Source organism: Schistocerca gregaria, chromosome 7, assembly GCF_023897955.1.
Source record: "Schistocerca gregaria isolate iqSchGreg1 chromosome 7, iqSchGreg1.2, whole genome shotgun sequence".
Lineage (NCBI taxonomy): Eukaryota > Metazoa > Arthropoda > Insecta > Orthoptera > Acrididae > Schistocerca > Schistocerca gregaria.
The window spans coordinates 213,336,003-213,362,500 of NC_064926.1; the positions used below are offsets into that span (position 1 = coordinate 213,336,003).

The 26,498-nt window shown below is 42.9% G+C and overlaps 1 protein-coding gene across 2 annotated transcripts in view; it reads right to left on the minus strand.

Moving 5' to 3' along the window:
* Positions 1–26,498, minus strand: part of LOC126281635 (uncharacterized) — a 185,466-nt gene that overhangs the window by 87,375 nt on the left and 71,593 nt on the right. The window contains exon 2 of one of the 2 annotated variants that reach the window (XM_049980765.1): positions 26,306–26,356. The exons of the other annotated variant lie outside the window; for it this stretch is intronic. Coding sequence (XP_049836722.1) covers positions 26,306–26,356 — 51 coding nt within the window. The remainder of the gene's footprint in view (positions 1–26,305; positions 26,357–26,498) is intronic. 2 annotated transcript variants of the gene reach the window in all.

Consider the following 26,498-nt stretch of genomic DNA (forward strand, 5'->3'; position numbering starts at 1 on the left):
CTCAGTGGCCCGTGCGGCAAAAGATGGTTATTCAAGGTTTTGGAAATGGAAATGAGCGTTTGGCGTCGTTGGCCGGGAGGCCCCTTAAGGGGCAGGTCCGGCCGCCTTGGTGCAGGTTTTATTACATTCGGCGCCACATAGGGCAACCTGCGAGCCGGATGGGGATGAAATGATGATGAAGAGAACACAACACCCAGTTCCTAAGTGGACCCGTAGGACTGCAATCAGTCACGCTGACCGTTCAGCTATCGGGGCGGTCATTCAGGGTTTTGACAGGTGATCGCATTAATGTGACTGTACGCTGGAGTTCAGGAGGTAGATCGTGAACACTGAGCTGTGTAAAATGAAATTGCAGGGCGAAATTCGCTAAGGATACAGGTGAAATACCTCTACAAATACCAGTCAAATATTTTAAATGTTTGTTAAATATAGTTTACATGTGCTTACAGTGGCAAAGATTCACGTAAAAGGCTCATCCTAAACCCCTGGAACTATTTAAATCAAATTTAGTACACTTATTAGATACGATTTGGAAATAAATAAGACCTACCAGCCTCCTACTGGGGTTGGAGTGATAACGTCGAGAGAGAATGGGGGACGAGGAGTCGGACAAAGAGGAGGAGGTGGGGGGGGGGGAGATGCACAAAGACAGTCAGAGAGGGAAATAAACAGAGAGAGGGAAGAGCTTAGAGGAGAAGATGAACAGAGAAAGGAAGGAGGAGCAGACGGGCAGAGACAGGAGGAAGAAGATAGGAGAGGAGAGGGAGAGCAGCAATGGACAGAGAAATGGAAGAGTTGGAGAGGGACAGGGGGAGAAGGTGATGTGCAAAGAGAGAGGGGGAAGGAAATGCAATTAGTGGGGTGGGTGGGGGGGGGAGGATATGGACAGAAGGAGGAAGAAGTAGAAGGACAGAGAGAAAGGAAAGGAGGGGATAGACTAAAGGAAGATTAGAATAAATAGATATCCAGACAACACTGGGTATTCAGCTAGTGTGGTTATAAATATCAGAAGTAGAAGCCTGTCATACATTTTATTTCTTTTATAAACAAACATAGTGGAGGTGAGAAAGAGGCTTTACCTATTTTCGGTTTTAGTGTTGTTAGCATACTCGTCGTTTAAGAATTGATCGTTATTAGTAAAAACATACATTGAACTTTTCTGAACTCTTTTGTCTTTGTAATTGCACACTCTTTGCTGCGCCAATCTAGAGAGCTCCCTCAGACAGATGCGACATCTCCGTATGATAACATTAACTTCTGCTTAAATCAGTAATTTGTTTGACGTTGAAAACAGAGATATCCTACGTTCTAAAAATTGCAAATTCCCTGATACTACTTACTGAATTTCTGAGATGAACGGCGGTTGAAATCGGCTTCTTTTTAAGCTTTTCCATACTAGCTATCGAAATTGACACATTTCCATTTTTTTAAAAAGCTGATGATACCGACAATTATCTATCATAACTCTGATTGTACGTCCCTGAATATAGATAAAAACAGAATTACGACGTTATAAACAGTTCAGGAAATATTCGAGGTGAACGGCTTAACTAAATGACCGTGTACCTTCCCTCGGAAATCATTACTGAATAGAAAGCTGAAAGACGGAAATTACTTTTAGGTCGACTATATAAGAGAAATGAATTTCAAGTGAGTATTGTTGAAAGCGAGGAAGACGTAGATGAAGATGAGATAGAGATACGATACTGTGAGAAGAATTTGACAGACCACTGAAAGACGTAAGTCGAAGCAAGGCTCATGGAGTAGACGACACCCCCTCGGAACTCCTGATATCCTTGGGGAAGCCAGCCGTAACAAAGCCACTGCATTTGGTATGCAAGATGGAAAACGAGACAGGCGGTATACCCCAGACTCCAAGAAGACTGTAACAATTCCAGTTCCAAGGAAAGCAGGTGCTGACAGGTTTGAATATTACAGAATTATTAATTTAACAAGTCTTGGCTACAAATATTAACATGACTTATTTACAGAAGAATGGTAGATGCCGAACTTGGTTAAAGATCCTTTCTGATTTCGGAGAAACGTTGGAGCATGCAAGCCGATACTGATCCAAACACTTATCTTAGAATATAGGTTAACGAAGAGCATCTGTAGACTTAGTGAAATATTTTGATAGTGTTGACTGGAATAAGCTCTATGAAATTCTGAAGGTAGTAGGGCTACAATACAGATAGCTTAAGTCTATTTACAACACGAACCCAGACGGCAGTTACAAAAGCCGAGGGGCATGAAAGGGAACCTGTGATTGAGAAGGGAGTGAGAAAGGGTTGTAGCATTTCTTCTATGTTATACATTCTGTATACTGAGCAAAGACTAATGGAAACAAATGAAAAATTTCGGCCAGAAATTAAATTCAGGCAGAAGAAATGAAAACTTTGAAATTTGCCAATGACATTGCAGTTATCACAGAGACATTAAAGGACTTGAAAGACCACTTGAACGGAATGGTTAGCGTCTTAACGTCTTTAAAAGTGGATGTAAGACGAACATCGACAAAAGAAAACGAGGGCAATGCAGTGCAGTCGAATTACATCAGGCGATGCTGAGGGAATTAGATTAGGAAATGATGCACTAAAACTAGTACATGAGATTGCTTTTTGGGTAGTAAAATAACAGATAATGGCCAAAGTAGGGAGGATATGAAATGTAGACTAGCAGTTGCAAGAAAAGTGTTTGTAAAGAGCAGAAGTTTGTTAACATGGAATATAGATTTATGAGTTAGAAAGTCTTTTCCGCAGGAATTTTTTTGGGGTGTAGCCTTGTATGGAACTAAAACATGGACGATAAACAGTTTCGACAAGGTGTAGAGGCTTATGAAATGTGATGCTACAGATGAATGCTTAAAATTACCATGGGAAGGGCATGTAACTATTGAGGAGAAACTGAATTGATTTGGTATGAAAAAAATTTGTGGCACTACCTGACGAAAAGAAGAGATCGTTTTATAGGAAACCTTCTGATACATCAAGGGACATCAATTTATTATTGGAGAGAAGCGTTTGATTTTTGGGGAGCCGGCGCGGAGTGAGGCCGAAATTGCAAAGGGAGACCAAGAGATAAATACAGCAAGAAGTTTCAAATGGATGTGGGTTGTTGTTGTTGTCTTCAGTCCTGAGACTGGTTTGATGCAGCTCTCCATGCTACTCTATCCTGTGCAAGCTGCTTCATCTCGCAGCACCTACTGCAACCTACATCCTTCTGAATCTGCTTAGTGTACTCATCTCTCGGTCTCCCTCTACGATTTTTACCCTCCACGCTGCCCTCCAACGCTAAATTTGTGATCCCTTGATGCCTCAAAACATGTCCTACCAACCGATCCCTTCTTCTACTCAAGTTGTGCCACAAACATCTCTTCTCCCCAATCCTATTCAATACCTCCTCATTAGTTACGTGATCTATCCACCTTATCTTCAGTATTTTCTGTAGCACCACATTTCGAAAGCTTCTATTCTCTTCTTGTCCAAACTAGTTATCGTCCACGTTTCACTTCCATACATGGCTACACTCCAAACAAATACATTCAGAAACGACTTCCTGATACATAAATCTATACTCGATGTTAACAAATTTCTCTTATTCAGAAACGCTTTCCTTGCCATTGCCAGTCTACATTTTATATCCTCTCTACTTCGACCATCATCAGTTATCTTGCTCCCCAAATAGCAAAACTCCTTTACTACTTGAAGTGTCTCATTTCCTAATCTAATTCCCTCAGCATCACCCGATTTAATTTGACTACATTCCATTATCCTCGTTTTGCTTTTGTTAATGTTCATCTTATATCCTCCTTTCAAGACACTGTCCATTCCGTTCAGGCTACAACCCTGTCTCACTCCTTTCCCAACCACTGCTTCCCTTTCATGCCCCTCGACGTTTATGACTGCCATCTGGTTTCTGTACAAATTGTAAATAGCCTTTCACTCCCTGTATTTTACCCCTGCCACCTTTAGAATTTGAAAAAGAGTATTCCAGTCAACATTGTCAAAAGCTTTCTCTAAGTCTACAAATGCTAGAAACGTAGGTTTGCCTTTTCTTAATCTTTCTTCTAAGATAAGTCATAAGGTCAGTGTTGCCTCACGTGTTCCAACATTTCGACGGAATCCAAACTGATCCTCCCCGAGGTCCGCATCTACCAGTTTTCCCATTCGTCTGTAAGGAATTCGCGTTAGTATTTTGCAGCTGTGACTTATTAAACTGATAGTTCGGTAATTTTCACATCTGTCAACACCTGCTTTCTTTGGGATTGGAATTATTATATTCTTCTTGAAGTCTGAGGGTATTTCGCCTGTCTCATACATCTTGCTCACCAGCTGGTAGAGTTTTGTCATGACTGGCTCTCCAAAGGCCGTCAGTAGTTCTAATGGAATGTTGTCTACTCCGGGGGCCTTGTTTCGACTCACGTCTTTCAGTGCTCTGTCAAACTCTTCACGCAGTATCGTATCTCCCATTTCGTCTTCATCTACATCCTCTTCCATTTCCATAATATTGTCCTCAAGTACCTCACCCTTGTATAAACCTTCTATATACTCCATCCACCTTTCTGCCTTCCCTTCTTTGCTTAGAACTGGGTTGCCATCTGAGCTCTTGATATTCATACACGTGGTTCTCTTCCCTCCAAAGGTCTCTTTAATTTTCCTGTAGGCAGTATCTATCTTACCCCTAGTGAGATAAGCGTCTACATCCTTACATTTGTCCTCTAGCCATCCCTGTTTAGCCATTATGCACTTCCTGTCGATCTCATTTTTGAGACGTCTGTATTCCTTTTTGCCTGCTTCATTTACTGCATTTTTATATTTTCTCCTTTCATCAAATAGATTCAATATTTCTTCTGTTACCCAAGGATTTCTAGCAGCCCTCGTCTTTTTACCTACTTTATCCTCTGCTGCCTTCACTACTTCATCCCTCAGAGCTACCCATTCTTCTTCTACTGTATTTCTTTCCCCTATTCCTGTCAATTGTCCTCTTAGGATGTGGGTTGCAGTAGTAATTCGAGATGAAGAGGCTTGAACAGGATAGAATAACATGTACAGCTGCATCAAGGCAGTCATCGGAGTAGACTAGAACGCCAGCAACATATCACGCGCGAACCATTTAGTGGGATAGAGCTGAGTGATTCTGTCAAGACATTATCGTGAAGAATGTTTTCCAAGTAGCGACCAGTAACTCATCAGAGGCTAATTTTACGGGCGACAGGTGGCCCCTTTCCGTTCCGATCCATCTGCGTTAATCTGGATAACCTCGACGTCGGCCGCTCGCTTAATCCACGACAAAGAGAGTCCCTAGCGCGGACCTCCGTTTCACCGGTGCGGCTTCGCAGGATAACGACATCCGCCCCCTAGTTTATCGGCCACAGTGCTGCGGAGAAACAACTACACGGCTCAGAATCCAGGTCGCGTGGAGGCCGGCGGAAATCCGCAATGCGCCACCGAGGCTACGAGGATAATTAATCGTTTCTAAATCTCCCGATAGGCAAGAATGATGGACTGCTAAGCTGCCGACGTTTGCGTTGCCACCGGCTTTGAGAACATTTGCGAGGATGCTCTCAGAATTTTGTGTTATTACTCTACTGCGATTTTCCGAGGACGGGAAGGTGGAACACGGCACTATCATTTTGTTCCCTGATGATGCTATTGTGTACTAACAGAGTGAGATTTGGCACCTGGAAATGTTGCCATTTCCATTCTTCACTTGATTCTTGAGTTGTGTTGAACGACCTCTAAGAGCAAGAAGGGTCTTAAGATCTCCTTATAACCATTCAGGCGCATTTTCAGTAGTTATCCAAAACATCTGCATATATGTCTACATGACTGCTCTGCAATTTATAATAAGTGACTCGCAGAGTGTTTATCGCTCCATTTTCAGTCTACACTGCCTGAAAAAAATTAGTACACCCTTTTAATTGGTTTCTAATTCACTCAATCTTCATTGTTGCAACAGTGCATATGGAGTACATGAAATAAATACATTTTCGGATCAATAAGACAAGCATGAAAGCAGATGTTGACAGATGTGAAAATTACCGAACTATCAGTTTAATAAGCGACGGCTGCAAAATACTAACATGAATTGTTTACAGACGAATGGAAAAACTGGTAGAAGCCGACCTCGGGGATGATCATTTTGGATTCCATAGAAATGTTGGAACGTGTGTGGCAGTACTGACCCTACGACTTATCTTAGAAAATAGATTAAGGAAAGGCAAACCTACGTTTCTAGCATTTGTAGACTTAGAGAAAGCTTTTGACAATGTTGACTGGAATACTCTCTTTCAAATTCTGGACGTGGCAGGGGTAAAATACAGGGAGCGAAAGGCTACTTACAATTTGTACAGAAACCAGATGGCAGTTATAAGAGTCGAGGGGCATGAAAGGGAAACAGTGATTGGGAAGTAAGTGAGACAGGGTTGTAGCCAATCCCCGATGTTATTCAATCAGTATATTCAGCAAGCAGTAAGGAAACAAAATAAAAATTCGGAGTAGGAATTAAAATCCATGGACAAGAAATAAAAACTTTGAGGTTCGCCGATGACATTGTAATTCTGTCAGAGGCAGCAAACGACCTGGAAGAGCAGCGGAACGGAATGGACAGTGTCTGGAAAGGAGGATATAAGATGATCATCAAGAAAAGCAAAACGAGGATACTGGAAAGTAGTTCAATTATACCGGGTGATGCTGCGGGAATTAGATTAGGAAATGAGCCACTTAAAGTAGTAAAGGAACTTTGCTATTTGGGAATCAAAATAACTGACGATGGTCGTAGTGGAGAGGATATAAACTGTAGACTGGCAATGGCAAGGAAAGCGTTTCTGAAGAAGAGAAATTTGTTAACATCGAGTATAGATTTAAGTGTCAGGAAGTCGTTTCTGAAAGTATTTGTATGGAGTGTAGCCATGTATGGAAGTGAAGCGTGGACGATAAATAGTTTAGACAAGAAGAGAATAGAAGCTTTAGAAATGTGGTGCTACAGAAGATTGCTGAAGATTAGATAGGTAGATCACATAACTAATGAGGAGGTATTGAATAGAATTGGGGAGAAGAGGAGTTTGTGGCACAACTTGACTAGAAGAAGGGATCGGTTGGTAGGACATGTTATGAGGCATCAAGGGATCACCAATATAGTATTGGAGGTCAGCGTTGAGGGTAAAAATCGCAGAGGGAGATCAATAGATGAATACACTAAGCAGATTCAGTAGGATATAGGCTGCAGTACGTACTGGGAGATGAAGAAGCTTGCCCAGGATAGAGTACCTTGGAGAGCTGCATAGAACCAGTCTCTGGACTGAAGACCACAACAACAACACAAGCGGTTCTGAGATACCAAGGCATCGACCGACACTGAAACGTCCATGTTAGTACGTGGTGTAGCCTCCATGGGCGGCGATTCAGGACCTGACTCAGGAATCCTCTCGATCGTGCAAATGGGTACTACTGTCCTAGGAAACGTTATGCCACGCCTCTTCCACCTGTTGTGTAAGAGTTGGTTGACGAGTCACACGAGTTACGTCTCTTCCGCAAGTCCTCCATTGCAAACAAGTCCGGAGGTCTTGCTGACCAAAGAAGTTGCTGCACGTCCCGAAGGGGACGTTGATTTTTTCGGGCAGCGCGAGGGAGAGCACTATCATGTTGGAACAATACATCACCTTCCGGTTGCAAGAAGATCGGAAGAACGGGGCTAAAAACTTACCGAGATTTGATTAGCGGTCCATCCAGAATCATCAGAGGTGAACCAGAGTTGTATCTAATTGCAACCCAGACCATAAGTTTTTTGGACTACATGGATGTGGAGATGAAGCAGCGATTAGTTTGATTAATCAATTACTCAAAAACAGTCTTAATCGCATTTATTATTACACTACTGCCCATTAAAATAGCTACACCACGAAGATGACGTGCTACAAACACGAAATTTAACCGACAGGAAGAAGATGCAGTGATATGTAAATGATTAGCCTTTCAGAGCATTCACACAAGGCTGGCGAAGGTGGCGACACCTACAACGGGCTGACATGAGGAAAGTTTCCAACCGATTTCTCATTCCCAAACAGCAGTTGACCGGCGTTGCCTGCTGAAACGTTGTTGTCATGCTTCGTGTAAGAAGGAGAAATGCGTACCATCACGTTTCCGACTTTGATAAAGGTCGGATTATAGCCTATCGTGATTGCGGTTTATCGTATCGCGACATTGCTGCTCGCGTTGGTCGAGATCAAATGACTATTGGCAGAATATGGAATTGGTGGGTTCAGGAGGGTAATACGGAACCCCGTGCTGGATCTCAACGGCCTCGTATCACTAGCAGTCGAGATGACACGCATCTTATCCGCATGGCTGCAACGGAAAGTACAGCCACGTCTCGATTCCTGAGTCAACAGATGGGGACGTTCGCAATACAACAACCGTCTGCACGAACAGTTCGACGACGTTTGCAGCAGCATGGACAATCATCTCGGAGACCATGGCTGCGGTTACCCTTGACGCTGCATCGCAGACAGGAGCGCCTGCGATGGTGTACTCAACGATGAGCCTGGGTGCACGAATGGCAAAACGTCATTTTTTCGGATGAATCCAGGTTCTGTTTATAGCTTCATGATGGTCGCATCCGTTTTTGGCGACATCGCGGTGAACGCACATTCGAAGTGTGTATTCGTCATCGCCATACTGGCGTATCACCCAGCGTGATGGTATGGGGTGCCATTGGTTACACGTCTCGGTCACCTCTTGTTCGCATTGACGGCACTTTGAACAGTGGACGTTACATTTCAGATGTGTTACGACCCGTGGCTCTACCCTTCATTCGATCCCTGCGAAACCCTACATTTCAGCAGGATAATGCACGACTGCATGTTGCAGGTCTTGTACGGGCCTTTCTGGATAGAGAAAATAGTCGAATGCTGCCCTGTCCAGCACATTCTCCAGATCTCTCACCAATTGAAAACGTCTGGGCAATGGTGGCCGAGTAACTAGCTCGGCACAATACGGCAGTCACTACTCTTGATGAACTGTGGCATCGTGTTGAAGCTGCATGGGTAGTTGTACCTGTACACGCCATCCAAGCTTTGTTTGACTCAATGCCCAGGCGTATTAAGCCGTTATTACGAACAGAGATGGTTGTTCTGGGTACTGATTTTTTAGGATCTATGCACCCAAATTGCGTGTAAATGTAATCACATGTCAGTTCTAGTATAATATATTTGTCCAATGAATACCCGTTTATCATCTGCATTTCGTCTTGGTGTAGAAATTTCAATGGCCAGTAGTGTATTATTATACCGACTACTGGTTTCAACCCGACGTAGGGGTAATCTTCTGGGCGTTTACACCATTGATCGACTGCTGGTGGTGTCACTCCTGTTTGTATAACGGCAGGAAACTGTTCCCTGCCGTTATGCAGACAACAGTGACACCACCAGCAGTCGACCAATGGTGTAAACGCCCAGAAGATAACCCCTACGTCGAGTTGCAACCGGTTGGCGGTATAATGATAATAGTAATAATAAATGCGATTAAGACAGTTTTTGAATCGTTGGCCAGACCATAAGGCCTGGAGTGGGGCCAGTCCGCCTTGGACGAATGCACTCTACAAAACAGCACTCAGGATGTATACTCTTACGCGGAGATGACCATCACTTGCGTGCAGGCAGAATCAGCTTTCGTCGCTGAAGACCACGCCGCGCCATTCGATCTTCCAAGTAACCTTCTGACGGCATCAGTTCAGCCGTGCAACTCGCTGCTACGGCCTGAGTGGAAAACGGGCTAGAGGAGCGCGTGCCCATAGTCCCATTGAAATAACCTGTGCGCAACAGTTGGTGTTGACACGTCTTGACTCACAAGCCTTCTTATATGCGCTGTGGTAGCTGTACTATCTGCCACTGCTGCCCTTACAATGCGACGATCCTAGCGGACGTCTATGCTGCATCGACGCCCAGAACTTCATCTATGGGTGTGCGAATGCTCAGGTGACCCTTGATACCAGCATCTTTGCACTGTGACGCAGCACATACAACTGGTGTGGCAATTCTCCGAAAGGACCATCCGGCCACTCGGAAGACCACAATTTGACCCCTTTAAAACCCATTCAGTTGGCTGTAGGAAGCATGGCATGGTTGCCTGCTTGCTTCACACGTATGTCCCACACTGAGTCTTCTTCATCTGAGCATTTCGTATACAAGGGTAGACACAGATAGCGGTCTGAAAGCTACGCCACTACGCTATCCGTTGGCGGACGAAGTTCGAACCATTATTAGTCTATCTAATAACCTCCAGCTGGTGTATGCTGTCATCGGATCAAATATCAAACTCGTATTTCAGGTGCACTATTTTTTTTTCCTTCAGTGTATTTCTCAACAGTTCCACTCTCGAACAGTGCGCGGAAAAAACGAACACTTAAGTCTTCCCGTGCGAGCTCTTATTTCTCCTATTTTACTATGATAATCAGTTTCACATATGTAGGTAAGCCCCAATAAAATACTTTCCCATTCAGAGGAGACTGTTGGTAACGGAAATTTCGTAAAAAGATCATACCGCAACGAAAAACGACTTTGTTTTAACAATTACTGTCCCAATTCACGTACGATATCTGTGGCACTGTCTTCCCTATTTAGCAGTAATTCAAAACGATCTGCCCTTCTTTGAACTTTTGCGATGTCGTCCTGTTTGGTAAGGATCTCATTCTGCATACCGGTACTCTAGCAGAGGACAGACAATCATACTGTAGGCGGTCTCTCTAGTAGACCTGTTGCATCTTCTAAGTCTTCTGCCTGTCAATCGCAGTCTTTGGTTAGGCGACAAAATGCTTCGCCACAACATTATCGATGCAGTCGTACCAGTTACAGTTAATCCCAATTGTGATTCCCAAGTATATAGATGAACTCACAGCCTTAAGATTTGTGTGATTTATCGTGTAACCGAAATTTAGCAGTTTCCTTTTAGTAGTCTTGTGGATGATTTCACACTTTTCATTACTTAAAGTCGATTGGCACTTTTTACACCATAGAGGTATTTTGTCTAAATCGTTTGGCAATCGAAGACGGCTACACAGATTACCTCCTTAATCGCTTGTATAGATCAAATCTTTGGGGAACTGGATGACTTTCTGCTGAGTGCTACGAACTGACAGGAAATCACGAATCAACTCGTACAACTGAGACGATATTCCGTAGGCAAAAAGTTTGATTCGAAGTTATTCGTGGAGAACTGTGTCAAAAGCGTTCTAGAAATATGAAATCAGTTTGAAATCCCCTGTCGGTAGCAGTCATTACCTCGTGAAGTTGAAGAAATAGTTCTGTTTCGCAAGAACGCTGTCTGCTGAATCCGTGTTGGCTACTTGTCAATAAATCGTTTACTTCGAGGTAATTCATAATGTTCGAACACAGTATATGTTCCAAAGTACCACTGCAAATCTAAACACATACTCTGCAAACCACTGTGAAGGGCACGGCAGCGGGTACATAGCATATCTCTTCTCGTTGTAATCGCATGCCAGTGGTGGAAAGAATAAGTTGTCAAATACGTTTCTGCGTGCTGCAATTACCTTAAGTTTGATCTCATTCTACTTACGGCAGCGATACATCGGCGACAAAATTCTACACTTGAAACGTCTCGTCTGAGGATCCATTTCTACTGGAACGGTTTTGCTGCTGTCAATATACAGTATACTTTCACTCGTTCAAAAAATGGTTCAAATGGCTCTGAGCACTATGGGACTTAACATCGTAGGTCCTCAGACCCCAGAACTTAGAACTACTTAAACCTAACTAACCTAAGGACATCACACAACACCCAGCCATCACGAGGCAGAGAAAATCCCTGACCCCGCCGGGAATCGAACCCGGGAACCCGGGCGTGGCTTCCACTCGTGTTGGTTTCAACTATTAATTGTGATACGCCTTATATTTCACTACAGACACACATACACACACACACACACACACACACACTCACACACACACACAGAACTTTCTTCACAGCCCTCTTAAGGCCACAGGTCAACTATTAAGTTTATCTGCCCTTTATCCTTAACTTACTTATCAGATATGTTCCATCACTTGTAGCCACACAGCGGGCGTGGGCTAAGTCCCAGTTCGATACAAAAAACACACATCTCAGGCTATTCATCTTATCCTCTTCTTGTGATAACACTGACATTATTGATGCTGGGCCAAAGACCACAGAGACGCAGTAGCTTAGGCACGTGAGGTGCTCTCTACACGTCTACAACTTATACTCCCAAAAAGAGGCACCGCTGACGGGTGTATTTCTGCAACCGTTTTTACTCTAACCCTTTTTCGTTTTGATTACTTGAAAAGGCGCAAAGTTCAGTTCATCGAAACAAACAATCCATGCAGAAGAAAACTCGTTCCCCTGGATTCTACAACGCCCTTTTATCCACAACCCTCAAAGTTTTGGAAATACATGAAAAATTCCAGGATTCATAAGCAACCGAGCAGTGTTTTAGGACACTGTACTTTCATTCAGGAAGAGAAGAGTCCAAGTGCTTGTTCGCCCATCCTGATAGGCCTAATGGTTTTCGCTCGTTTCCCACACATCATTTCAACAATTTCTGGAATGTTTTCGAATAGAAGTATGCAATTTCCTTCCAACTTCTTTCCACCTGAACTATGCCACTAAGAGGGAGGAGAGAAATTAATGACATAATGTGACGAAAAGAAGGAATCGGTTTATAGGACCCATCCTGGGGCATCAGGGAACAGTCAGTTTCGTAAAGAAGGGAGGTGTGCGGGAGGGGTTGGAAGGAGTGAAACTGTGGAGGGAGAACAAGGCATAACACAGCAACCAGTCTAAACTGTTATGGACAGCGGCATTAAGAAAGTCTTCGGGCTGAAGGCCAAAGTAAAAGATACACTATCTCACAAAATAATATACGGCATGAGCGTCTAGGTGATGGCCACAATAATGAGATTACGTTGTAGTTGCCGCAAGACCTAACACTGAACACCTATTGCATTTCCCTGAAGGTTCATGTCCCTTGCCGATAGACATGACAGAACGTCGAGTGGCAGCAAGCGGATATAGTGAGGTTACGAATTTTGTGCAGCTTCCCCAATGTAGTAGTGTAGTCACACACCCTCCCGCCCTCTCCGCGTTCTCCTTCCCATTAACTGCAGGCTTAATTGCATGTGACTGAGAAGTTGAGGGCTGCTATGTCACAATGTTCCACCCTACGGTGTTACATAGACGGGCGCCTCCCGGACACAGGGTGTACTGCGCTGTATCCAACCCGATGTGTGCTTGTCAAAACAGTCCCACCGCCTCCCATTCTCCCGTCGAAACCACATCCTGTCGTCCCCCACCACCCCCCTCCCTTCCCCTCCACGCCTTCCTTTACCAGGCACACATACATACCTTACGGCCGCGCAACCACTCGTTAGCCTAGTTAGCGGAACAGCGCTACAAATTACGCCGGTAATTGCTAACAGCACGCTATTAACGCTGACACTCCTGCCGCTGTGCTGAGCTCCTGCACTCCACCTGCTGGTCTCCGCTACAAACGGTAGCGACTGTTTGCACAGAGTGAACCCCAAAACCACGGACAAAATTTCGGAAACTGTTAAACGATACTTTATAATTTGGTGTGAAGGACCTGTAGTCTCAGGCGGCTCGTGGCACAGTGACTTCTTACCCTCCATTTATCTCAATATACAGAGGGGTCCAAAAAATGTATCCACTGTTTAAAAGTCCATAACTTGCAAACTAATTGACGGAGTTGTCTCATTTTTGGTGAAAGTGTAGCTTAAAGTCCAACTTAAAAATATCACTGTAGGTGTTCGAAATGGTCACCATTAACATCCAGACACAAACGATGCCGCCGAACTGCAGCACGGGCTACTGACTGCAATGTGTTCAGTTGCACATTTTTACATGAATGTATGAGGGATTCTCGAAGTTCATCCAATGTGCGTGGTTTTGTCGATAAACGACCTCCTTTAGTGTTCTCCACGGGTAAAAGTCCAGAGGAGTTAGGTCTGGGGAACGTGGTGGATACTCCACAGCACCTCTAGGGAGGCGCTATCTGTCACATTAAACTGCCATATGTCATCACTAGGCAATATCTCTCTCACTGGCCCTCAGTTACAAGTGTTATTTCTCCACTTTCATTGTGTACGTGTCCTCTGATTACTTACGTGTTTGATATTTCTTGAAGGACAGAGGTTGCTCTCCCAGTCTGTTCGTATGCAAACACTTCACCCATTTCAGTGTCCTTTTACCTTGTTCAATCATGCGAGATTCATTATTTATATGTGGGTCTTTAATGAAAATATACATATTTAATTTAGTCTGTAGTCATCTCTTACTTAAGGGGGTTTTCCTCTCCGAAAATTCCAAAAAAATCTACTCTTTTGGCTTAAAATGTTCTGTGGGATGTCGACTTCATTGTAGCGTCCATCCAACGCGCGGCGGAAACTATGTTATCGAGTTACACGACGATTTGTGAAACCTGTTTTCGAAAGTCATTCAGTGGGCAACAAATAGTCGACATTGCGGGCAATCTGGCAGCATGTAATTTCAACGACGACGGCCTACGGGCATTATGTAAATTATGAACGTGCTCAAACTTGAGAGCAGAACAGCCTCTACTACTTCTGCAGAAAAGCGGGCAGAAAGCGTATCGAATGAGCAGCCCAGTGGATGACAGAAGCTGCCAAAGGTGCTCGATGAACTACCGTGCCTACGAAGAAGATGGAGGAGGACTTCCTCTTCTATCTTGTAAAATTGCTTGATAGTCCAGTTATCACTAACTACAGGTATGTTGAACTTAGCTACGAAACGTGTAAGCCAAAATTTGGGACTCGTTTATCTAGAAATAGTACGTTTAGAATTGGTTGTAACTTGATAATCGAAGAATGATACATGCGATTTTGATCAGAATAGGATACCGGCATTCTAAACAGAATTCTTCGTCAGCGTATGTAGCTGTTTTGAGGTATGTCCAAAAGCCTACTTTCGTTCCACGCTTATTCTTGATTATGACATAGAATATTACTTTGTTACAAGTCCAATAGGAGGGCTTCGGCAATTCCCGCCGATCATCAGTGTTCCGGCTGGAAGGGGTCCTTCCACCTTGTGCTGCGATACCAGGGATACGATGGACACGAAAATGATTTCTTAGGGACAAAAGTGTAAGGAATGAAACCATATCATCAGAAATTGAATTTTCTGGAAAAAAATCACCTTTCATCATGGGATCAAATAGATCTTTTCCCTTAAGCTGAGTTCTTCTGTCCCCATCTGTCCTTACTCTATCATCACATCTCATCTTCCCCACTGCAATTATGAAGAAAAGATCGAATCATGCACTTAGTAGTAGATGAATTCGTTGCTTTGGGTAAGATAACGTCGGTGAATTGTTTAATGTGTGTGGTCGTTTCCAAGCCACACACAGCTGGGATTGCAATTTCATATTTTCACTTTCGGACGCTGGGTCTCATCCTCTTCTATTTCAACATAACAATTCAAACCCAAAACTACACCACACATGCAGTGCCGAACCACCTGTAATAGCGTTTACCATGTGAGCTAGTGATCCTTGCCCCCATCAATGTAAATACATGGTGTCCCATGAGGAATAGACAGTATTCAAGAACACGAAAGGATCGATCATTCGAAGCAAATAAAGTCTAGTAAACATGAGCCCTACAACGCATACCTTAAGAGTTATGAGCACTATTTCGTTTGTAATACTGTCAAACGAATCTCTTCTATTGCCAGCTCTTCGTTTTCCGTATTCTAGGGGGTGATAGTATGGACCAAAATAAGAAACGAAAAACGTCCAGTAACCATGCACTCCATAGTGCATAACTTAAGAACTATGAGAACTTGTTCATCTTCGCTACTGTCAAACACATCTTCTACTGAACAATTGCTCATAGTTCTTAAGGTATGCATTTTAGACGCCACGTTTACTAGATTTTTTTTGCTTCGAATGATCTTTATTGTCATATTCTTGAATACTTACCATTGCTTCTGGGACACCCTGTATGTTATTCATACAAACAAGCTGAAACAAGTATAAGTACAGATATTTCTGTTGGTGACTGAGGGCAGTATAATGAAAAATATTGCATCAGTATTTACGACATTTGCAAACTAAGTATGTTTTGAGGCTGGGTAGTTTGTCCAAGTGACAAGAGCAAGTTATTAATGCTTATTTTCCCCTGAGCAGCAGGCAACGTGTTAAAATGTTGACACGTGTAGACATATAGACATACTGGCAGATGCCGTTCACTTTGCGGCCCAGATACGGCCGTGTAGTAAATATCAGGTCGTGAAGTTTGTAACGTGTTTGTGAGAAGACTGTTCGACGCAGAGTAAAACAACCAACACACCGATGTGGGTGCATATTAAGGTACAACCTATAAAAATATCCTCGTTTCACCGTTACACCATGTACGCCTATCTTTTAAATCTATGAGCTCATTTAGTCGTCTAGAGGTGCAACTCCTAGGTTTCTGGTAGTTTTTGAAGTCTTATAACTCGACCCAAATGAATAAATTGTATGAAAAGCTTGGCGTAAAGTGTTTACTTCACATTACAAACAAACTACAGTAGCACTTAGTAAGTATGAAACATAAATATTTCTAATAATGATATTGGTAACACGAAAAAACTCACTCGAACACGTTATGACTCGACAAAAATTACGCGTCTGTTACAACTACACTCTGCCCTATTCAACTGAGGAAGATTCCTTTTAACGTGTGGGTCGTAATGCCATATTTACAGCGTCAATCGAAATATATTCGTAATGACTACAAAAGTTTTGATTCCGTTCTTGTTTTGTTGTTGCTGCTGTTCTTTTGTTCTTCAGTCTGATGACTGGTTTTATTCACCTCTCCATGCTGACCTATCCCCTACAAGCCTCTTCATATCTTCTTACACATTCAACATCAAAAGTAAAGCTGTCATCAACACGAAGATTGTTTTGAACACTATAGTGTTTTACTACACACGGTCCTGATAGAGATCAAGTGCAGTTACTTATCTCCCACACCGATTATGCAGTTATTTCACGCAGTGTTGCTCGTCTGTTAGCACTGACAATTGTCCTCTTGTCAAATGCCGCTGATCTCGGTCGTTAAGTGAAATCCGTGAGCCACTGCATCGTTCGTGGTGAGAGGCAATACCTGAAATTTGGCATTCTCAGCACGTTCTTGACGCAGTGGGCCTCGGATTATTGAATTCCCTAACGACTACCGAGGTGGAACGTCCCATGCTTCTAGCTCCAACTACCAGCCTACGTTCAAAATCTGTTAATTCGAATCTTGCTGCCATGGTCACATCGGAAATCTTTTCACATGGATCACCTGAGCACAAATGACAGCTCTGCCATTGTATTGCCGTTTTATACATTGTGTACGCTATAATACCGACATCTGTAAATGTGCATATTGCTATCCCATTGCTTTCGTCATTTTGATATTCCGTCTCGTTTAATCAAGAATGAGTCGGCTTTTCACCAAATCAGTTGATCAGTTATCGCTATCAATCCTTGAACATTAAGAGTGACTGAATTCATCAAGACTGTATTAATTCCTTCGCCTTACAGGTACGAAAAACTGACCGGATGTGAAAAACTGATATTTTTCGGTATTTGTTGTTCTCCTTTATCAAGGTTCTTTTTTATTTTTTCTAATAACTAAATAAAAAACGGTATATCACTCTTCCATAATAATGGTGCTAAAATTTTAGGTTTCTGAATAAAAGATTTTTGAAAACGAGTAATGATTATCGGTAAAATTTCCATTGTTTTGAAATATTGATTTGTTACAACAACTCTGACAGAAAAGAGAAAAAAGCACAAGACATAAGGATCGTTAGAGCACTGTTCAGATGGTAACGCACACTTATCCGTGCGTCGTGGTCAATTTGAAGGTATAGGTCCAAGTGCTGTCTGCAAGACTTTCCCTCACGTTGCCTATGCGATAGTTTCTCGCTGTCGGTGGTGGACCTCGGTTGTACAGCAGAACTGTACCTTCCATCGTTCAGAAGTGTTCTACGAAGTTAGCCAGTAATAAAGTACAATGTTCAGCTTAAATGGGAGGAGGTACAACAAAACTGCGACACCATTTGAGATTTAACAGTTCACTCATGGTTTACAATAAATGTAGGAAATGACTGATCTGTAGCCAGGGTCTACAAAAAACGCATTTATCTGGGTGTCGCCCTTGGAAATGGACAACAAGACACGTAAAATACCATTCTCGAACCTCAGTTTATGCCCTTTGTCACTGACTATTCATAATGCCCCGATAGCCGTAAATTCTCGATTACAACACGATTTTGAGCATAATTTCAAAAAATTACTACCAATAGGAGAATACAGTTTTTTTCTGTATTCAACCCACATTGGCTCAATTGACTCTAACCACTAAGGGAGGTGATCAGTCCCCCAACCGACATTACTTTTCGAGTCAAGCAGTAAATGGTGGGCAGACTAAATTTTGTTCTGTTTACCATTTTGATTCTACATACACTGAAATGTGTAATGCACCAAACTGAGAGTGCACGCAATTGTCCTTGCTAGTACATTTCTTTTCGAGGAACACTACTGAGAAATTATAGAGAACGTTTGACTCCGATTGCCGAACGATTCTACTGCCGCCAACATACATTGCGCGGAAGGAGCTCGAAAATAAGATACAGTAGAGTCTCGATTATCCGATATTCGGTTATCCGACCTTCTGTGTTACCCGACCCTAACACCGCGCCGGCCGTGCGCCAGCCGACGACAGCTCAGTGGGTAACGCGTTGTTTGCTGGTACTCAGTTCACTGTCGCCGTCTGCTACTCCTCACTCCTCAGTGCTAACTTAGACCTGTAGTGGAGTGGACGTGTTGCACTTTGTTTATTGTAAAAGCTTGTGCTGATGGCTTCAGAACGGAAAAAGGAAAACTCAAAGCTTTAAAAAGAATAGTCAATGGTGAAACTTTATTAAAAGTGGCGCAAGATTATAACGTCGGGAAGACAACAGTTGGAGACTGGAAAAGGAACCGGAATGAAATTGAGAAGTCGTGTTCTCAGCGAGCGATCTCGGCTGTTTTCGAAGATCGTAAAACCATGCAAAAATGTGATTATGAAAAAGTAAGTGAAGCTTTGTTCCTATGGTTTATTCAACATAGAGATAAAGTTGTACCCGTGTCGAGGCCTATTTTGCAGGAAAAAGCCTTAAAGTTTCGCAACGAACTAAACGAAGGTGAACCTGATTTCACAGCTAGTATAGGCTGGCTCGATAGATGGAAGAAAAGATACGGAATTCAGCAATTTAATGTCTGTGGTGAAAAGCTTTCAGCAAATTTTGAAGCTGTTCAATTGTTTAGGAATAAACTTCACAAGGTACTAGACAAGGAAAACTTAACAGGCGATCAAATTTTTAACAGCGACGGGACTGGTCTCAATTACAAAATGTTACCGGACAAAACATTAGCATCAAAGGCCGAAAACGCAACGCCATGCTACTAACGTAGCAAAGAAAGAGTATAATTCTTGCATACAGTAATGCCACAGCCAAATTTGAAAATGAAACTGTCTATGACAGGTAAACCAAAAAAACCAAGAGCATTTAAAAATGTATCTAAAAATGCTTTACCGGTGAATTATTACAACAACAACAAAAAAAATGCTTCGATGCGCTCAGACATTTTCAAAGAATGGCTTTTTAACGTGTTCGTGCCACAAACTGAAAAGTTTTTGAAAGCCCCGCAAAGCACTATTGCTTCTAGACAGTGCCAATTGTCATCTTAATGAAGATGAACTTCAAGATTAAGACGTAAAGACCATGTTTCTGCCTCCAAATGTCACATCCTTATGTCAGCCTATGGACCAAGGAACCTTAAGGACACTGAAGACAAACTACCGCAGAAACTTACTTTCCTCTTTAATTAATGCTGTGGACAAGGGAGAAGACATGGAATTGAAAGACGTAGCTTCTGACGTGGCCCAATCTTGGGAGAGTGTTGGAGCAAATACAATTTCGAAATCCTGGAAAATTTGGCTACAGGAAAATCAAGAAAATTCTCCAGATGATGAAAATCTACAGCAGCAGACCGAACCAGAAAATACTACCCTCCTTTCATTGTTACGAAAAGTTCTGGGATGTACTGACGCCACAGAAGATGACATAAATGAATGGATTGTCCCAAATGAAGTGTTGGAAGTGACAGATAAAGATATAGTCAACATGGTAAACGATAAAGAAGAAGACGAAGAAGCGGATGTAGTGGAGGAAAGTGCGCCCAAGATCTCTCACAACGAAGGACACAAGGCCTTAGAAACTGCTTTAAAATGTGTAAAGCAACGGGAGGAAACATCGTCTACCGAGGTTTTACTTGTTAAGAGACTACGTGATTTAACCGCAAAAAAAAAGAAAAAAAAAAGAGGAAGAAGAAGAAGAAAAGGCAAACAGCAGGCAGACCAAAGACAATTGCTAACTTCTTCACACAGTAAATATCTATTCAGCCTAATTTGATTTGCATGGTATTAAATGTTTAACTCATTGGGCCTACTTTAGTTTAATTTTTGTATTTTTTTATTATTTTCCTTGTTATCCGACCTAGCCGCTTATCCGACCTTGTCGCTGCCGGTTTAGGTCGGATAATCGAGACTCTACTGTATGAGAAATTAGGGTTCATACGGAATCATGCAGACAGCTGTTTTCCCCTCTCTCTCTTTGCGAGTGGAGCTGGGGAAGGAATGACTAGTAGTGGTACACGGTAGCCTCCACCACGCACCGTACGATGGCTTGCGGAGTATTTGTGTACATGTGGACGCAGCTGTGTTAGAAACCTCTATTTTAAGAGGGCGAATGAAACTGGCAGGAAGGCCGATGGTGCGTCGACGCCTCGTGACTGCGCGGCAGTAGCGCCTTCGCAGGGCGCGGCCAGCGGCACGGACTGCTGGGCACGAGTCCGTCCTAGATTCCAGAGCCTCGAGGCGTGATGCGACTCCAGCTGCCGGTCAGGGAAAGTGTCCGGCCGGCGGCGGCGCGGGCTGGCTAGTCCAGCCGCAGGGAACCAGTCGCACCCGGGCTCGGCCGTGTCCCTGCCGACGTCCGCCACCGCGTTTAGCGTCCATTAGAGCGATCGCCGTGCACGTGTTTCGAAACGTGTCACCATCACCAGCGTCGATTCAGCGCGCCCGTCTCTGGAAAAAAACCCCGAACACGGCTGCCTACTACCAACTGCAGCCAGTCTCTGTTTCGTGCCTCTCCGACTTAATAGCGTCTGCACACGTAGGCTAAGGCTGGACCGCCTGTGAACTGTATTTGCCAGACCGTCAGCCGAGCAAGGCCGAGAAATCCCAGTACTTGTATAGCGTGGATGAGCGTCCAGCGCATGCGACATACACGGCCGAATAATGCCAGCTGAATCTATCGAAAAGCAGCTGGTTGAACGCATAACAGGCAACTTGCGAAAATGCCCACCAGGGTTGAGCTGTGTAATGGAGAAACCCTTCCTCTCACTTACTTCCGCCTCGCGACTGCCATCGTTCTGTTATTTTTTGCCAAAAGATATTCCCATAGCAATACAATTCACTGCCCCCTGCTTCCTTGTTATGTTTCATTTTTCAGTGCTTACGATCTCCCATATTCTGTTCTTTTTTTTCACGTATGCCAACTGTGCAAAATAGTGAAATTCCAATGGAACTTGCTTGCAGACATCAGTTCTCCACTACGAAGAAGAAACGGTCGAGAAACCTCCACCATTGGCGATTTTTCCACTGACCAAAACGAACCGTTTATCGTGGTGGAAAAACGTATTCAGTACTTGCATACGAAGTACCATAATTAATAAGCTACTGGTAAAGCAAAGTTCTTCCAAAATCGAAAACCTTGTGAGAAGATTTTCGGATCTGGTACTGTTGAATGATTTTTATGTCAATCTCCACTTGAGAAACAATATAATTAAGCTGCAGTCAATAGCACATAACCAATTCTTTTCGCCACTGCCTGTCCATGTCTGAAAATACGCCTATCGCAAATCAGGATATTTAGTTCACCAGCAACAATTTGGGATGCTGCTGATTTCTTTTGTTGTGTTCTGCGTTGTATATACTACGTAAAGACATTTCGTCCATTTTATGAGCTTGGTGTAAGGCAACTTTACTTTAAGCAAGTCTTTAGAGATTATCGTTATTGTAATGATTTTGTATTACAATTATAAGTTACGTATTATTTAATAAAATACACGTATGTTAAACGGTGAACGAAATAATAAAATAAAAAATAAAAATAAAAATAAATGTAACAATTTACAATATAAATGAAATAGATAATTAGACTAATAATAAATGTCTAGATATTTTAATTATTCATGCTGAAAATACTCTGACAGCATGTTGTGTACAACTTATTTTCCAAAAATAGTACTTCAGAAACCAGTTTTATTACACATAGATGTGTGTAGGTTGAAAGTTTCTTTAATTTATGTTACAACAAAAGTTTTCATTTTTCAAAATTAATTAATGGTAGTGGAGAACTTTGCAAAATTTATGATTATTACAATATTCGATTATACACTTTCTAAGAGCGTCAATAACATATCAACTTTTCTATGAGAATCGTTTTTAATGTATGATCGTTCCGAAGATGCTGCCTCCACATCTAAAACGCCATCTTACATTTCGGGGTGCGTTATACCCCTAAAAGTGGAACTTGGCACAAATAAAAAAATACGTATTGCAATATTTTGCCCCCCCCCCCCTCCTCTACACAACCGCCAAGTTCCATCAAGATCGTTTATTGACTACTCGGAATGTTCCCTTGTAAGTATATTTTTGTTACGCAAGGGTCATACAAATTTGTCGCTAATTATTACCCGAAAATATCAAAAATGAAATTTTACCGAGCACCAGTCGGACCACAACAATGTGACTAAAAATTAGCCGCGTTTTCAAAAAGCTGGAATGAGCAACACGACACAGTAAACTATCAGCGACGAATGCGTGGTAAATCAGTTACTGGGTGCTGTGAAATGTCGATAAGCCTTACTAGTGGGAAGCTTAGAGAGCCATAGACACAGCGCTAGGTGGTCAACACGCTGGTCAAAAGTGTTGAGAGACACAGAGCCAGTCCAATTGAACCGCCGCTGTACAACATTAATGCAAAATACGCTCTTAGATAAAAAAGATGATGTACCACGAATGAATTATCCGAATGGGATGAAACTGGTGTATGTGTTATAAAATTGGAGACCAACACATGATTACAATTTCAGAAAAATTGGATGATTTATTCATGAGAGTGAGCTTCACAAAGTGAGCAAGTTAATGATGCGTTGGTCCACCTCTGGACCGTATACAACTAGTCATTCGGCTTGTCATTGATGGACAGAGTTGTTGGATCTCCTCCTGAGGGACAGTGTGACTGGTATCCCACCCCTGTGTGCGGCGCCTCCAGACACGCTTCCGGCGTGGAATGACTGGAGAAGGATGGTTTCAGTGACGAGTTCCGGTTCTAACTGAGCCCCGATGATCAGCAAAGACGTATCTGGAGAAGCCACAAACAGCGGTGGAATACCAATATTACGGTCGTCCGCTATACAACCCGACAACTGGGAGAGATGGTCTGGGTGCCATTGCTTTCCATATCAGGACCACTTTTGTTGTCATTCACGATACTCTTACATCACAGTAGTACGTCGACAATATTCTATGCCCCGTCATGTTGCCCTTTATAGGAAGCCATCCTGGGCTTACATTTCATCAAGATAATGCCCACCCGCACACGGCGACAGTTTCTACTGCTTTTTTTTCTTGCTTGCCAAACCCTACCTTGGCGAGCACGGTCTTTGTATCTCTCCCCAACTGAGATCATTTGGAGCATTGCGGGCAGAACCCTCCAACTACCTGAGGATTTTGCATGTATGTATGTTTCACATCTTACCCTAAACTGTTTTCGTAAGGAATTATGTTTATTTTGTTAATAAGCTACTGTATAGCTTCCACGGGTGTTCTACAAGAAGTCATTGTAGTGAAGCCTACGACATTCCAAACTTTTGTTGATATGTTAACATTGAAGTAGGTATTCAGAGATAAAGAGTATTGCACGGAATAGACTAGCACGGAGGGCTGCATCAAACCAGTCTTCAGACTGAAGACGATAACAACAACAGAGCTAATAAGAAAATCTTGTGTTATCATACTTGCAACGTTTATTTTGAAGATGTTATGTATCATATCTTTTCCGTGATGTGTCAAGAGTATTGTAGAGGTATTCGGTAGAAGCATCGATATAAATGTTATCTAATACTACGCAGGACGAATGCTGCAATGTTTTCTTCAGAAACACCGATTGGACTTTAAGCTGTCTTAACCTAACTCCCCCTCTCTCCCTCGTCGCTCTCTCTCTCTCTCTCTCTCTCTCTCTCTCTCTCTCTCTCTCTCTCACACACACACACACACACACACACACACACACACAAACGCAGATTTTTTTAATGTTTTGTAATTCGCTCCCATAGAAGTTGTGTGCTGTTTTGTTTAGATGATTTCAAATATTGCACAAATGCTCTATCAGAATTTGCTTTTACTATGTCTCGCATCATACTTTCCATGTAAAATATATCATACAGTGCTGTTCACCAGGATTCTACTGTCTTTCTCGACGGTAGGCAGTTATCGACTAATCGTGGCTTTGTAAGCTGAAAACCTGTTATTGGAATAAATTGTCACTGAAAAACCTACATAACTTCTATTTTATGTTGATAAACGTGGAACAGATCTACCAAGTGGCGAACGAAGAACACATTACCTTGTTTTAGCAACATATATATGTAGTAGGCTGTTTCCGCAACTGGCAGCTTATAGCATAAATTATAAAACATAGCGTAAAGAGTTTTTCTTTTTTTCCTTTGACGACGAATATCAGCTTTGGTGTGTCTTCAGGTGACAGTTCTGAGGTTTAGTTCAGAGGCATCGTTCCTGGGAAATACAACGAACAGCTGGACTTCGCTGTAAGCAGCGATAAAATTTGTTACTTATAACGGAGTTTATATCTTGGTTACGAATTAACATTTTTCTAAATTTCCGATTGTAGTTTGTTTTCAAAAAATGTAAATGACGAGTTCTCGTCTTCTGTACCTTTATCCCCGTAGCCATTGGACGATCAAATCATGTAGTTAGTGTACTATTGAGAATTGTTTGCGAATATAAATAACTGCAACATTCATTTGAATGTTTTTTCTATACCCTCCCAACCTCTAAATCATGAAATCATTTTTGTATTTTCCAGATTGATAAATTGGTTGATTATAATTGGTTTGCTGGCACAACTATCACGCAGCCAAAATTTTAACGTGCATCATTCAAACCTGCTGTTTTTAATGTTACCGAAGTTCATTTATTATTACTATTGTCTTGCAAATAATTCATTGCGTTGAAACCTAACATAGAACACAGTTTCGTGTCACCATGCTTTTCCACTCTCTAACAGCGACTTCTGAGCCTGATAACGGAGTTCACAAAGATAGCAGGTGTGGTGTCACTGCCAGAATCCACACTTGCTAGGTGATAGCCTTTAAATCGGCCGCGGTCCGTTAGTATACGTCGTATCCGCGTGTCGCCACTATCAGTGATTGCAGACCGAGCGCCGCCTCACGGCAGGTCTAGTCTAGAGACTCCCTAGCACTCGACCCAGTTGTACAGCCGACTTTGCTAGCGATGGTTCACTGTCTATAGACACTCTCAATTGCAGAGACGACAGTTTAGCATAGCCTTCAGCTACGTCATTTGCTACGATCTAGCAAGGCGCCATATTCAGTTACTATAAGAATGTATTCTGAACAGACAATATTGTGAATCATCTACCGTCAAGGGCGACGTTCATCATTAATGGATTAAAGATAAGCATCAAACTAATTTCGTCCGCTTTCTGAATTCTCATTCCTCGTCATGTTCCAGACCTCACGTTAGTATAGTTCTTCCCTCCTCACGCCAGCCTGCGTGAGCTAAAACTCCTGCATTTCGGCCTCCAATCGTAACACATGTGAGTATGAATGTGTGTGTGTGTGTGTGTGCGTGTGTGAGTGTGCTTGTGCGTGCGTGCGTCTGTCTCTGTGTGCGCATTGAATACAATGGATTGCACTGTGCAGCGTACAGCCTCGTCATCATTTACCGAACTGGCCGGCATCTCGCGGCGATGGGCGCTTGTTTATGCATGTGGGCTAATGGCAAGTCGATAACGAGTGCGCAGGCGCGAGTCGCACCATCCTGCGGTGCAATCTTTCGAGCGGAAGACTCGGGACAACCACCTGGCGGGCTGCCGTCGGTTTTAATTACCTCTTCGGGCCGGGGCTTCGCCGACAGCCACCCCTCTAGGTCTGCACCATCCTGCGAACAACACGCACTCAGTAGCCACGTGGCACTTCTCGTCCTGGAGAGGTTTTCATCACGCTCTGGACAAAACAGAAAACACACTACTGCTCTCTGCTGGCAACTTTGCACATTCACGACACGCCAGCGACACAGCAAG